The sequence below is a fragment of the Typopeltis vanoorti genome, chromosome 5, assembly GCF_054136105.1.
Source record: "Typopeltis vanoorti isolate ZY-2024b chromosome 5, IOZ_Tvanoo_1.0, whole genome shotgun sequence".
Classification (NCBI taxonomy): domain Eukaryota; kingdom Metazoa; phylum Arthropoda; class Arachnida; order Uropygi; family Thelyphonidae; genus Typopeltis; species Typopeltis vanoorti.
The window spans coordinates 112,317,640-112,330,964 of NC_143553.1; the positions used below are offsets into that span (position 1 = coordinate 112,317,640).

The 13,325-nt window shown below is 32.6% G+C and overlaps 1 protein-coding gene across 1 annotated transcript in view; it reads left to right on the forward strand.

Annotated features, from left to right (window-relative positions):
* The first annotated feature begins 4,504 nt into the window (after positions 1–4,504).
* LOC150106731 (uncharacterized) overlaps positions 4,505–13,325 on the forward strand; it is a 40,407-nt gene continuing 31,586 nt past the window's right edge. The window contains exons 1-4 of the mRNA XM_090392673.1: positions 4,505–4,621; positions 5,612–5,725; positions 6,530–6,735; positions 7,050–7,135. Of these exons, the coding sequence (XP_090248799.1) occupies positions 4,558–4,621; positions 5,612–5,725; positions 6,530–6,735; positions 7,050–7,135 (470 nt within the window). The 5' untranslated portion in view covers positions 4,505–4,557. The remainder of the gene's footprint in view (positions 4,622–5,611; positions 5,726–6,529; positions 6,736–7,049; positions 7,136–13,325) is intronic.

The following is a 13,325-nucleotide window of genomic DNA, read 5'->3' on the forward strand; positions in this document are numbered from 1 at the left end:
ACAGGTAATATTATATAACTTGTGTAACTCTGAACTATATAATTGTAAATTATTACTGTGATTATTATTTTAAACGATAGCAAAGAAACTATATTATCATCGTTATTATTGAAATCTCATTATATGTGATACTTAATGCTGAACCTTGCAAAATAATATAATGAATGTTACTCAAGATGATCATTGTATATATGTAAATATTTGATACATGAAAAAAAATTATTATTATTATTAAAAATATATATTATTATTAGTTGTAGTAGTAGTATTAGTGATAATTCACAAACAGATAATTAATGATATTAATCAATGACTAGTATAAACTCTCACTTCGCTTTAGAAATAAATGAATATTCGAAAGCTAGATGCTTTGTTATTTTTCGATAGATGAAGAAATAAAATTTTGGACATTCAAAACACGTTCTGTCTTTCTCTGGCAACACATATTTCATATGACGACTAATTGGAAGAGGATGTACTTAATAAGGTTCTATATGGAATATTGGGTATAATAAGAGATGATATCGCTTCGAGGTCGTTCAGAGAGCGATGTCTAATTAAGTATTCGCATGAAGTGGGACACCTAGCGGATTATGTAAACCACACAAATGATTTGTTATAGCATTAGTCATGATAAATCAGTCATAATATTTTTCTTATTTTCATATATACATGGTACATTTATATATATTTTTATAATGCTTTTAGAGCATCTGTAGCTGAGTTGTTCAGTCGGTGTTGAACTTCGTAAATAAAACAACTGGGTTTGAATTTCACGTGCGACGCAAAGAAGAAGCGATGATTTAAAAAACGTAATTTTTATCATTTACATTCCATACTTTAATAGAATGTAAATGATCAAATGGAAATAAACAAAATAAAGGGTTAATAGAAATAAACGAAAATAATACCCGCAAACTGATCTGTAAAAATTATCATCTTCATATATGAAACGTCCAACAACTCACAAAGAAAATGATTTGTTATTGAATTTAAGCACACACACACACACACACACACACACACACACACACACACACACACACACACACACACACACACACACACACACACACACACACACACACACACACACACACACACACACACACACACACACACAGAAAGAGAGAGAGAGAGAAAGAGAGAGAGAGAGAGAGAGAGATGAAAATTACGTAAATGACTTCATGTCCGTTGTGGTAAGATACATGAATACAATATATATTCCAATATAATATTATGAAAGAAAAGCATGAAAAAGTGAAATATAAGCGGAAAGAAATGAAAAGAGAAGAAAGGATTTTCTGAAAGCGATTTCAAGATTTCATTAAAATTGTAGTTTATGTGAATTTAATTTCGTACTTTGATGAAAAATGGATGTGAAACATTGATAATTGAGATGGTCAAGACTGTCGACAAAAGTTCAATTTAAAAAAACATTCGGCAAAATATACATTATTTATGTGAGTTTCACTTCTTTTTAGCATTACAAATATATGAAAAGTATTTTACATATTCTTCTTCTGGTTCCCATCTGCCATACGGCCGGGGGAGGGTAGCTATAAGTTACCATTCTGGGGAGAGATGATTATGAGCAAGGTGGTTTCCCGTTGCCTTCCTTGCCGTAAATATTTATGACTGTAACCTGTGTGTTCACGGGGCCGGTTTGCCTGCTTGCGGGATGAAAAACCCCCGTGTTTTTCTAAAAAAGGGTCAACGACGAGTGAGTTACAGAGGCTCTAAAGGCATTATACAAATACCTACAAAAGAATTAGCTATATGCGAAAAGAGGAAAGAATATTATGACTGATTTATCAACTAATGCTATAAGAGGCCATTCGTATAGTGACAAATTATTCTATGTGTGTGTGATACTTCATAAGAATACCTAATGAGGATTTCATGATAAGAATCTCTCATTATACTCCCTAAACTCCATAAATCATACTCCACAAACCAGCTCATTAAGAACATCCTCTTGCAGTTATCATCATATGAAATATGCGTTGCCAGCAAAAGAGAGAACGTTGTAACTTTTTATTTCTTCATCTATCCAACAATAAGTCCGCATCTAGTTTTCAAATATTCGTTTATCTCTAAAACGAAGTGACAGTTTCTATCACTGTCATTTAGTAAATTTTTGTTAATTATCACTAATAATAACAAGAAGATGGAAAAGAATTATTATTATTAGTAGTAGTAGTAATAGTAGCAGTATCAGGAGTAGTGGTAATATTAGTAGTAGGAGAAGTAGGTTAAATACATTTTTTACCGTTTCCATATTTGGAAACAGTAAAGAGGTTCCATATTATAGGATTATACCAACTTTTAAGACTCTTTTTAACTTTTAAATTTAGAGAGAACAGTAATATCTACTTGATTAATGCGACGTGTCAAGAAAATTGGCGAAATTTAAAGCTAATAATATCACACTGAACAATTCCCGCGTTCAGCTGCCAATTAAAATGTCAATTTGCTTCTCGAATAATTAACGACGACATCAAAATACCTCATTCCTTTGTCTTTTCCTTTATTATTAAGAGGTTTATTGTTATGATTCTCAATTAAATAAACTAATTCTTCGTCTTTTGCATGTAGAATGTCAGGCTTGAACAGGAAAGAACTCCTGATGATTGGCGGAGAGAATGTCCGCCAATCATCAGGAGTTCTTTTCATTTCCTCTTTAGTTATTCCGTTGCTGGATAGTTTCATCGGTGCTCCGACTTCTTCAGGTGAGAAATAAAAAACATAAAATATAAAATAACACGGTAAAAAATGAACTTTCCAGCTTAATAAAAAGCAGAATAGTAACAGTCATATTTGAATAGGTGACCGCGTGCTACCGTTGGCATGAGTAGAATGTGTGCGACAGCTAATTTTTGAGCGCCAGTACTGGATTACTGCGCTATGGGAATCAGGCAAATTGTAGCTTAGATTATTGTTTAAATGTGAACGGTCCAGAATTAAAAGAAATATTTCTGGACTCTTTTTTACCGTTTGAAACACTTCTCTCACTGCTAAATTATTATGTTTTACCAAATCTTCATATTCACTAGTTTTTTTTGTTATTTGTTCGTTCTGTTTATTAAAGAGTTCTTGCACAAGATTTAGTAAGCTGGCTTTTATCGTTTTCTATTAGTAACACTAGACCGTTTTCTATTAGTATATTTAAAGAGTTAAAATTGAAGGACTCACCTGCATTTTTTGTCTGTTCAGTTCGTCATCTGATTTTGCCTTCGGTATAATCAGCTGCGTCGTAATTGGCTACTTTAGGTGCGTTTCTTTGTTCTTCCTACTGAGTACGCACTTCCATTCCTCGCGTGTTACATCGGATTTATAATAATAATAATAATAGTAATAATAATAACAAAAATAAATCTGACTATCAAACTTTTTTAGACTCAGTTGTCAGTTTAGACTCGACTTATAGTCAATCAGAGAGAGTTTACTATCACTGATTGACTACCCCAATACTATCACTAATTTATGCAACCAGTAGTGAATAGTAGTCTCAACCAGTGCCTCCATCTCGATGTTTCTAACCCTAACACAATACCTTTAATGTATGAAATAGAGGGAGTTCCGAAGGTTCTTGAGTTTTCGGGAAGAAAAAACCCGTAAACACGAGCAAGCAGGTTTTTTCTCCCTGAAACTCAAGAACCTTCAGAACTCCCTCTATTTCATATATTAAAAGTATTGGGTTAGGGTTAGAGATCTCTAGATGGTGGCACTTGAAAGTTTGAGACTCCGCTTCACTGCTTCACTAACTGCTTAAATTAGTGATAGCGTTGGTCAAGTTATCTCTGATTGACTACCAGTCAAGATTAAACTGTATTATAGGACTTCAACTAGCTGCTTTATAACAAATATAATTCTCTCTCTGTGTATATATATATATATATATATATATAAACAAAATATATACATTTTTTGTTGGTGTTTGTTTGTTTTGTTTTGTTTTCTTTCCTGATTCTTTGTATTTCTTCAGCACAGTGCAGAATTATGGCTTAATTTTTCATTCTGCACCGTGAACTAGTTTTGTTTATTACTTTAGTATAGGGTCATAATTGTTTGTTTCGAAAACCATTCTTTCCTGTGCTTTGCAATTCGTATTTTACATAGAGTTCTGTCGTATTTTAATTTATTTCATGTTAATCGTATGTTATGTTTTGTATGAGTCATACCATTCTGCAGTGGAATACGTTAGTCTATATTTCTTAACTTCAGATTTGCGTCATCTATGAGTTATAGATGAAGTTTTATTTCCAAATTTGCCATTAAATTAAGATAGCAAATAAAATTGCATCATGTCAAGTCCAAACCAATCAGCATCCACATTTCGTATTTGAACTCCATTTGCTTATACGCCAATCAAATAAACGCGCATTAATAAAGTGGTTTTCTCGTGTAAAGATATCATTGGACAGAGGAATATTTCTAGTGCTATAAAAGCACATGCAAGTCTTCATTCGTCACAATCAAGGACTCCTTTAGAAATCAGTATTGCTTTGGAATCAGCGAACTTCTCTCTGTCTCTGCATCACCATACCTCAAGCCATGAATGGAATCATAGTCTTCACTATTCTTACTGTTATGTGCTTTTACACAGCTCACTCACAAGGTAAGAATTCACTGTTTATTTTATCTTTTGTGCTAATGTTTTAAAAAATTACACTGACCCAAAATCCTCTGTGAGAGTAGCTAAAGATCTTCAGCCTCTTGCACGAAGAGTATATAATTTTCCTTCTTAGACTACAGATTATAGTATGGAAATGAGAAGGAAGGAAAGGTTTGACTTTCTTTACTAATCACTAATCAATTGTAAGGATTTTTAAAGGGAGATAAGTTATTTCATACGTGAAGGTGTCGATTTTGCTCCTCCTGGGAGCGTAGTCGATGTCTTATTTTTCTGCAAAGTTAACACAGACTGAAATCATATGTGATTTCAAGGCAGAATTCTAAAATGACGCACTCAGCAAATGTTATTGTACTATAAATACTGAATATCTGATAAAATGTACCATTCTTTCATAACTAGTTGAAAACAAATCGAATAGTAAATGAGGAGATATTTTATCATATCAGTTAATGAGCTATTACAGAGGACAGTGAATATATATTTGTCAATCGTATTAGCACTTGTGAAAAAAGTATCTCATTGGCTATCACACTTGCCTTTCTACTATAAAAGGCACACGGGCCTGTGGAAAATACAGAACTTCATTGTTTTTGAAGTGGATATTCCGTTTCAGAATAATCTGAATTTCCCTTACCGGTGGCTATGAAGGGAACGATAGCATTCGCTAATTTTCTTTGTATTCCTTGCTGAGATCTCGGAATCGGCTGGTAAGAATTCAGAATCACTTGTTATAAACAACATTAGCGCTAACCAATAATAATTGTTTTTGTTACATGAATTATAAAACTAGAACTATAAGTGTTTTAAAAAAGCAGTATTATTAGATTAAGATTGAATTATAAAACCCTCTCTCTGCATTTTCTGATGATGGGCCATTTAGTCTTTACCAAAAATTTATTCGAAACATAAACCGCTTTCTTTCGTAACTGCGGAATTCACTTTTGGTATTAAATAACATTTTTATCATTTTAGGCGATGGTCCAGCTGTCAATGTTACATCAGTTACTCATGGGGAATGCACAGTCATTCCAAATAACCCTTGCCCAGGAAAACCAGGAGAAGAAATATGTGTTGTTATCGATGGAAGTAAGTAATCAATGTTTAAATACATAGACGTAGAATATTCGATGTCCATACGATGAGTGTTGGGAAAACATTAAAAGTCTATCAAACAAAAAGTAACAAAAATCATTGATAACGTAATTTGAAGTTCGGGAGAAGTATTAATTTCTGTATTTTTAATTTTATACAATGAACGTAGATAAACAGCAAACAAATAGATTTACAATAATCAGCCTTTCAAAGCAGTGGCAAACGACGCTGATTTTTTAACGCAAAGTCTAAATGCTCGATTCCATTTCAAGGCAGAAATATATGTAAAAGTATGTTGACGAGATTGTAATACTTCGCGTTTATGGGCTTCCCATCATGCACAAAACAGGAATTTGTCATTTTGTCGTCAAGAATTTCACTGATGGAAACGGATGGCATTATCTTCTAGAATAATAGAAACAAAAGAGCTGTATTATTAGGTGTCATATTAAAAAGTCATCCACCAGTTCAAAATATTACTCTGATCGATCTGGTGAAATTATCACAGATTATTAAATAAAAATAGGCGTTTCTGTTTTTTATTAAAAATTATAGACGGATTTTAAGAATCACATTTATGCTTTTCGGAAAGTCATTTAAAAACTTAATAAACAAATATACTAAAAGAGAATGAAGGATAAAACTGCTAATATTTAATAACCTCATGCTAATCTCACACAGAACCATACTTGACTTTAATATTTAACACTACATTAACTAACGAGAATGATTTAACTAAAATGTTATACACATAATACAGATTTTTAACTAAACCAATTCGTTCTTTTTTATATTTAGTATTAGCCAGGCTACTCGGAATTTTTGTTGGCCTACTCGAATGGCTTTTACAAATTCTGTGCTGTGTTAGTTCTGCCAACGGAGTGACTCCCTGTCAAGTAACAAAATGGACATGTGACGTTGATGGAAAACCATGCAATTTTTTGAATCTTGTTGTAGGATGCAATGTAAAGATTACGGTTTGCTACATTCTTGCTCTAGTCACGGTAAGTGACAACTGAATTTCAGTTATGAATTTAAAAAAATAATATAGAATAATAATTTGTCTTGAGTTATTTAGTTTTTTAAAAAAAACAATAAATTTCTAGTTTATATTCTAAATTTCTAACATTCTTTCTAAGACATTTTACTTAAAAATTACTAGAACAAATTAAAACAATTCGTTTACAATAATTACGGAATGGAATGGAAATTGAAAAAACCATCCTAATTCCATCAAATCACACACACACACACACACACACACACACACACGCGATTATATTTTCGTTTCATGATATTAATATTTCTTTCTTTTCAGGGACTCGTCGATCTGATTATAAGTATCACAGTTCCCATTTTAAATATTGGTCTTTGCATTGTCACAATCCCACTCTCCTGTCCATAGTAAGTAATATATTCAAAAGTCTGTTTCCATAAACACTTATGTTTTAATAAATGTCTTATAACACTCAAGTGGATATTACATCCAGCATTATTTCAAAGCCGATCATAGAAACTATAAAGGTTTTTATGAAATTTCACTATAGAGCTGAAGGGAATACACTCGCATGTGTTTACGAATTGTGCTTTGCCGGATCTTATAGGAGACTATGGCCATGCGTCCTCATATTCCCCTTCTAATGGTCAAATTTGATAAAGTTTCACTGGCCTGACTTTGCTTATAACGAATACACCTCTCCGCCGTTTAAAGTTCCTTAGTACTGAAGGAGAGATTTTGTTCTCTAAAAGTTTCTGCCTAGTCTCTGATGAACACCAAGCAGCTTAATAGAGTTGTCATGCCAGTGAAACCTTATCAAAATGGACCAGTAGGAGAGAATTTTATGGACGCTTTAGGGAATAGCGATCTATAAGGTCTGCGTAGGACAACTCCTAAACCCTCTGGTCAAATTTCATACGAAACATTTATAGATTCTATATTTGGCTTTGAAATAAATTTGGATTTAATATTCACTTAATTATTATAATATTTGCATCACCGAAACCTTTCCGCTTTTATTTTAGTAAAAAAAGGTCGTCTTCAATTAGACATAAAGAGAGATATATTTTATTGCACATCATATGTATTTTCTTAAGCACTTAATAAAATACTGTAATTTTTAATTTTATTTTTAACAAGATTATAATATGTATTATTTAGAAAGAGTCAATAAAGAATATTTTGATATCCCTCATCGTCGTGGAGTTGTAATATCAGCTTTGATTTGATAAACGTTTTTCATGTTAGCTTCCAATAAAGATAATCTAAATTTGGAATTTACTCGATTGGGGTACGAAATCTCAAATTTTGTGTTCAACTGAAAATGCTTTCCATTGAGATAACGCATTATTGCCCAACGTGGTTCAAAATGGGCCCCGGGTGACTTTGGTTAATTTAAGTTTTCCTGGGAAAAAACCCAGGAAATATATATATATATATATACACATACATATTTCTTTACAAATTATAAAATTATGCAAAATGCCACTTCCGAAGATACAAAACATATACTCGTCCACGACCCAAATCGTGACATATCCATAGAATTAAAGATATTTTGTTGAGGACGTTTTTATTTAAAAAAATATTATATTTTGCCCACGCTGGCTACGGCATTACTCGCTAGCTAGCGAACTCTACTCGAGACATGAAAATAGGTGGGTGTAGTTTTAGTGACCTGACTGTAATATACAAATATACATAAAGAATTCACCTCAAACTTCAATTACAAAACGACTCACTCATCCTTCCGTGCTAGACATAACTATTTTTATCTCCCGACGTTTTGAACATGATATTAACATTATCATCTATGTGAGACTATGTGATCATCATCACATAGTTTCACTTAGTTTGCTAAAGAGAGAATGATTTGATCAAATCATTCTCTCTTTAGAGTATCCCATTCCTCTGCTTGCCCACGATGGAGCATGCCATATTCAGTGCAGATGTAGTTTGCCCTATATAGTGGAAACAGGACGCATAATTCCTATTAGAAAAAAGAAACATGGACAGCACATTAAATTTAATAACTATGGTAAACCAGGCTTTTCTGATTAGGCCCTAAATACTCTACATAGAATTGACAGCAAAGGCACCTATGGTTTACATCTCTCTAAAATATGAACGGAAAAATAACGAGGCCGGTGAAATTCTTATCAACCACCGTAATCTTAACAATAACGATGGTCTAAAATCTGAAGGATATGGAAGCAACATATTCTTCCCGCATAACCTTTCTCCCTAAGAGTTAATTATAAATAGGGCTATACGTAATCCAGGATATCATATCTATTATAACAATTCCCATGATAATCAGAACATCACGTTTGCTGTAAGAAAACTACCTGTGTGGAAAAACATTTTTTCTCTAATAATGTCATAAACAGAATAAAAGTTTGATGTAATTAATTTATTTTATTTTAGTTTTTGTTTTCAGACGTCAGGCCAGTAGAATAACGGTTGTTCAAATCATTGTCTCTTTAGCATATTATGTGAAATGTCATATAGCTTGTCCCTCTATATATGTGTATACTCCACGTGACGACTTTAATATGAAGGTCAAAATGTCATAAAAATAACTACAAGACAGTTGTAGTCTCCATAATTTCTCTGAAATGAATGCCGATCACCCTGTAACACTACAGGAAATGACAAATTTATTATTCTTCTTTATCAGTTATATATTTTGGGTGAATTTTCTTCTAATCCAAAATTTCTTCCCGATGAAATTCGTTCTCCATTTCTTTTTCAGGTCGAACGGCGATAACTTTCTTCATTCTCTTAGCCACTATACAAACACAGCACTGATGTGTTATAGGATTTGTAACCTCTTTCGTGTTGTATATAATATAAAAATATCTAAAAACAACCGCGTTTAATGCGGATTCGGTTGTATGCCATTTTTCCCCCTCGCTACTCTACACATTAATGTTACTCCACTGTCTATACTTTGCCGTGTGGCAACAAGCAATTACAATATTCTTTCAAAATGCAATAAAATAATTGTATTTTGAATAACAGTCATTTGATTCAAGATATTTTTATGAGAAATTAATATGAGAAAATAAAAAAAAACAATTTAAAAAAAGTACGTGATGAAGGGTGTCTAAGTTTAATGTCGAAATACTCTTCGCGCGGATTTCTTGGATGGCATCGCGCCATAAAACTGTGGTTACCTGTAGTGTATTTCGTAGATCAGGAATTATATTTAATAATATTATTACCATAGGTCATTTGAAAATTATATTTTAATGTAGTCCACAATCCCATTAATTATATTCAGGGAAACAAAGTTTATAAAGTATTTTTCACAATTTCCCATAATAGTTACTCGTTTAACACAGATATATTTCCTTATTTTTTTTATATTCGCACATATTTCGTTATTGGCTGATATGTTTCTCATATTGTTGTAAAAATATTGTTTAAATAATGAACAATTATGTGAGATATTAGAAGAGTTTAGACTTTCATTGTACACTCTTCTAAAGTGATACAACACTGTATTTATTCATATGGGGTTTCCCCTGATTCTCTACTGTGCCCTAAGACAGTTTGAGCCTCCTTGTGAGGGATTAAGTATGAATTTATGACTGTAAATCCGTGTGTGTTTTCACGAGACTGTTTGTCTGTTCTGAGAGACGAAAATCCCGAGTTTTCCGGTGAAAAACCATCTACCCAGTATGGACCGGCTAACTTTAGTCGAAAGAAACCAGATAAAGGTTCCTCACGTCATGAGCGGGAATCGAATACAGAGCTTTGTCTATACCGACTTAGCATCGATGAAATAGTATTCAGACCAGAGGTCTGAATACTAATTCATCGATGCGCACTCAGCATCATTCATCAATGCAAAGGTAATATGATTTTTCATTAGTGAAAAATCAGACTGAGTTTGAATGAAGTACACACTCAAAAATATCGGCTTTTATGACATCCAAACGCAAAAACGGATTAAGTTGGACACTTGTAAGTGGTGTTACAATTATTATTGTATGCCGACTCGGATTTTGTTAAAGTAGATGTGTAATACGTGTGTTGACATGTATTTCTTTGTGTTGATTTAGAAGTACATTTTATAGTTTCTTTTTTTTTTTAGTTTTGTTAAATTTTTTATAAACATATGATTCTATGATTATTTTATGTTATCTTTCATGATAATGGAATTTTTGGAACATCTGTAGACTATGGGCCTGGAATAGGAGTGAAATACTCGTCGACACAACTTCCATACAGGGTGTATGCACACTTCAGTACCAGCGTGACCTACAATGTGTTTCGCTGCAAGATGTTATGTTCACATTCCGTCTTGTCACAATCTGGCAGAGAAATCGAAAAGCGATATTATCGTCTTCACTTCAGTCTCTCTTCTCCGACCTGTTAGGTCGGTCCCGTGTAGCTGGTAGCCTATAGATTTACTGAAGATTAAATCTACAGGCTGGACACTCCATTATGCGGAGTGCCCTTGTTTAGTTAATGAATGAGTGCAGACTGCATGCTTCAGTAAGGCTATCATTGCAGTTCTGAAGAGATGAGGACAGAAACCGAAGAGATCCTACACAGGAGACAAAACACGTCAACATTTCACTGATAAACAAAACAGTTTGAATTTTTTATATTCTCGGGAAGATATGACTATACGGCAGCAATACATTCTCATCTCTCTACACCCAATTGTCAAAACAGACATATATTTTCCTATTGAACGAAAATTACACCGTGCCACTGCGTGAGCGAGGCACTGGTATGTACGATACACACGCGCACACACACACATACACACCAAGAGAGAGAGAGAGAGAGAGAGAGAGAGAAACTAACATATTTATTAAACATACATTTCCTAATAAAGAGCGTTTAGTTATGTGTGAACAGAAATATTTAATCTTTAACAAAACCTTTATATATATATATATATATATATATATATATATATATATATATATATATATATATATATATATATATATATATATAATATTTCGGTAAATTAAAAAAAAAAATATTGCCCTTTTCCTAATGTTCACTGGTAGGTTCATCTGGCACATTCACATGAAAAATATGATATATAATCGATTTAATATTGACTAGAAATTTTTAGTCGCCTAATATAACAAACAGAAACAATCCAGCGGGCCATTAATAGAGATATTTTTTTTATTCCTGAAAATATAATCAAGGAATGATGAAACTGTGTTGGGATGGGGGGAGTGAGAAGAAGAATCTACACTTATGTTTACTACAGTATTTTTTTTTTTGTAGTGTCTCTTTTACGTGTGCTATTTTTACGAAAACGAACACTCGTTTGTGCGCATGGGTACGAATGAAACATCAGAAGTTTTATGTGATCAGTTTGTGATTCAAATTTGTAATTGCGTTGACGTATGGTATTATTCAATGAGAAATCTGTGTTAAATATAATGTCTACCGTCAATAACATCCAATAATTTTGTAGTTGTAGAATGGTCACATTAAAAAGATATACGAGGAGCAAATACGAGTGATTGAAATGTTTTAATACAGCGCAGTAATACACTACAGCCAACATTAACTGCCTCTCTCTCTCTCTCTGTACTTCTCTCTGGAAGTACTTACTTATGGTGATAATTTAAGTACTTCTGTCGTGAAACAGATTCGTCCTGAGACTTTCAGTCTCTATGCAGATAAAACTAACTGTCCTATTTGAGCATTAAGTAGAATTTTACAAATCTTTCTTTATTTGGCCTGACAGGCTATTTGAGGCTAATGTCTTAAGAGAACATTAAGATTCCAGTTTTTCTTGAAATTCAAAGAAGCTAAAGAATATTTTTTTTTGATCTTGAGAAATCACAGCAGTTATTATCTCTCAGTACAGAAATCTCGACTCATAGAATTAACTTGAGTGTATAGAAATAAATACCAATTAGGATTTAGAATATCATCTGATATTCAGGCTTGGAACCTCGGCATTGGGAATGCCTCCCAACTTAAAAATATATAAGCAGCTGCCTCTGAGGCATTTGCTTCGAAATATTTATTTCACGTTATCTGTTTTTGTGAGGAAAGCAATTTATAAGCAATTTATGAGGAAAGCAATTTAAATTTATAAGAATTTAAAATATCAAAATAAAATTTTAATTAAATGCAAAATAAAATGATTTATTTTGCCATGCATAAGAAGACTGTGATTCGAAATGAATTGAAATATTGTGGTTTTCTTGAAATAAAGAGAAACTCTTACTAATAACATGTGCTTTTTATTCACAATATGGTGAAAGTGTTTTGTCGTAATTTCTGACATATTATTTACGCTAACTCTAGTACACTTAGTCATTTATTGCTTGCTAACTTCATCTTACGGAATTGCTAGCCCATTGGCTAGTTAAATGAATTAGTTTATTTCACAATGTTCATAATGTAACATACAACGGTGGTTTCCGGAAAATATATTAATATAAATAATTAAATATCTCTTATTCTGTATTCATGAATATATTAAAATCCCGAATTGAAATAGTTTTGCTCGAATCTCGTACGTCTACTCGTACGTGAATTATTGTGTGATGAAATGCAGATATACAACTGAATTTCGCGAAAATATCACACAGACTTACT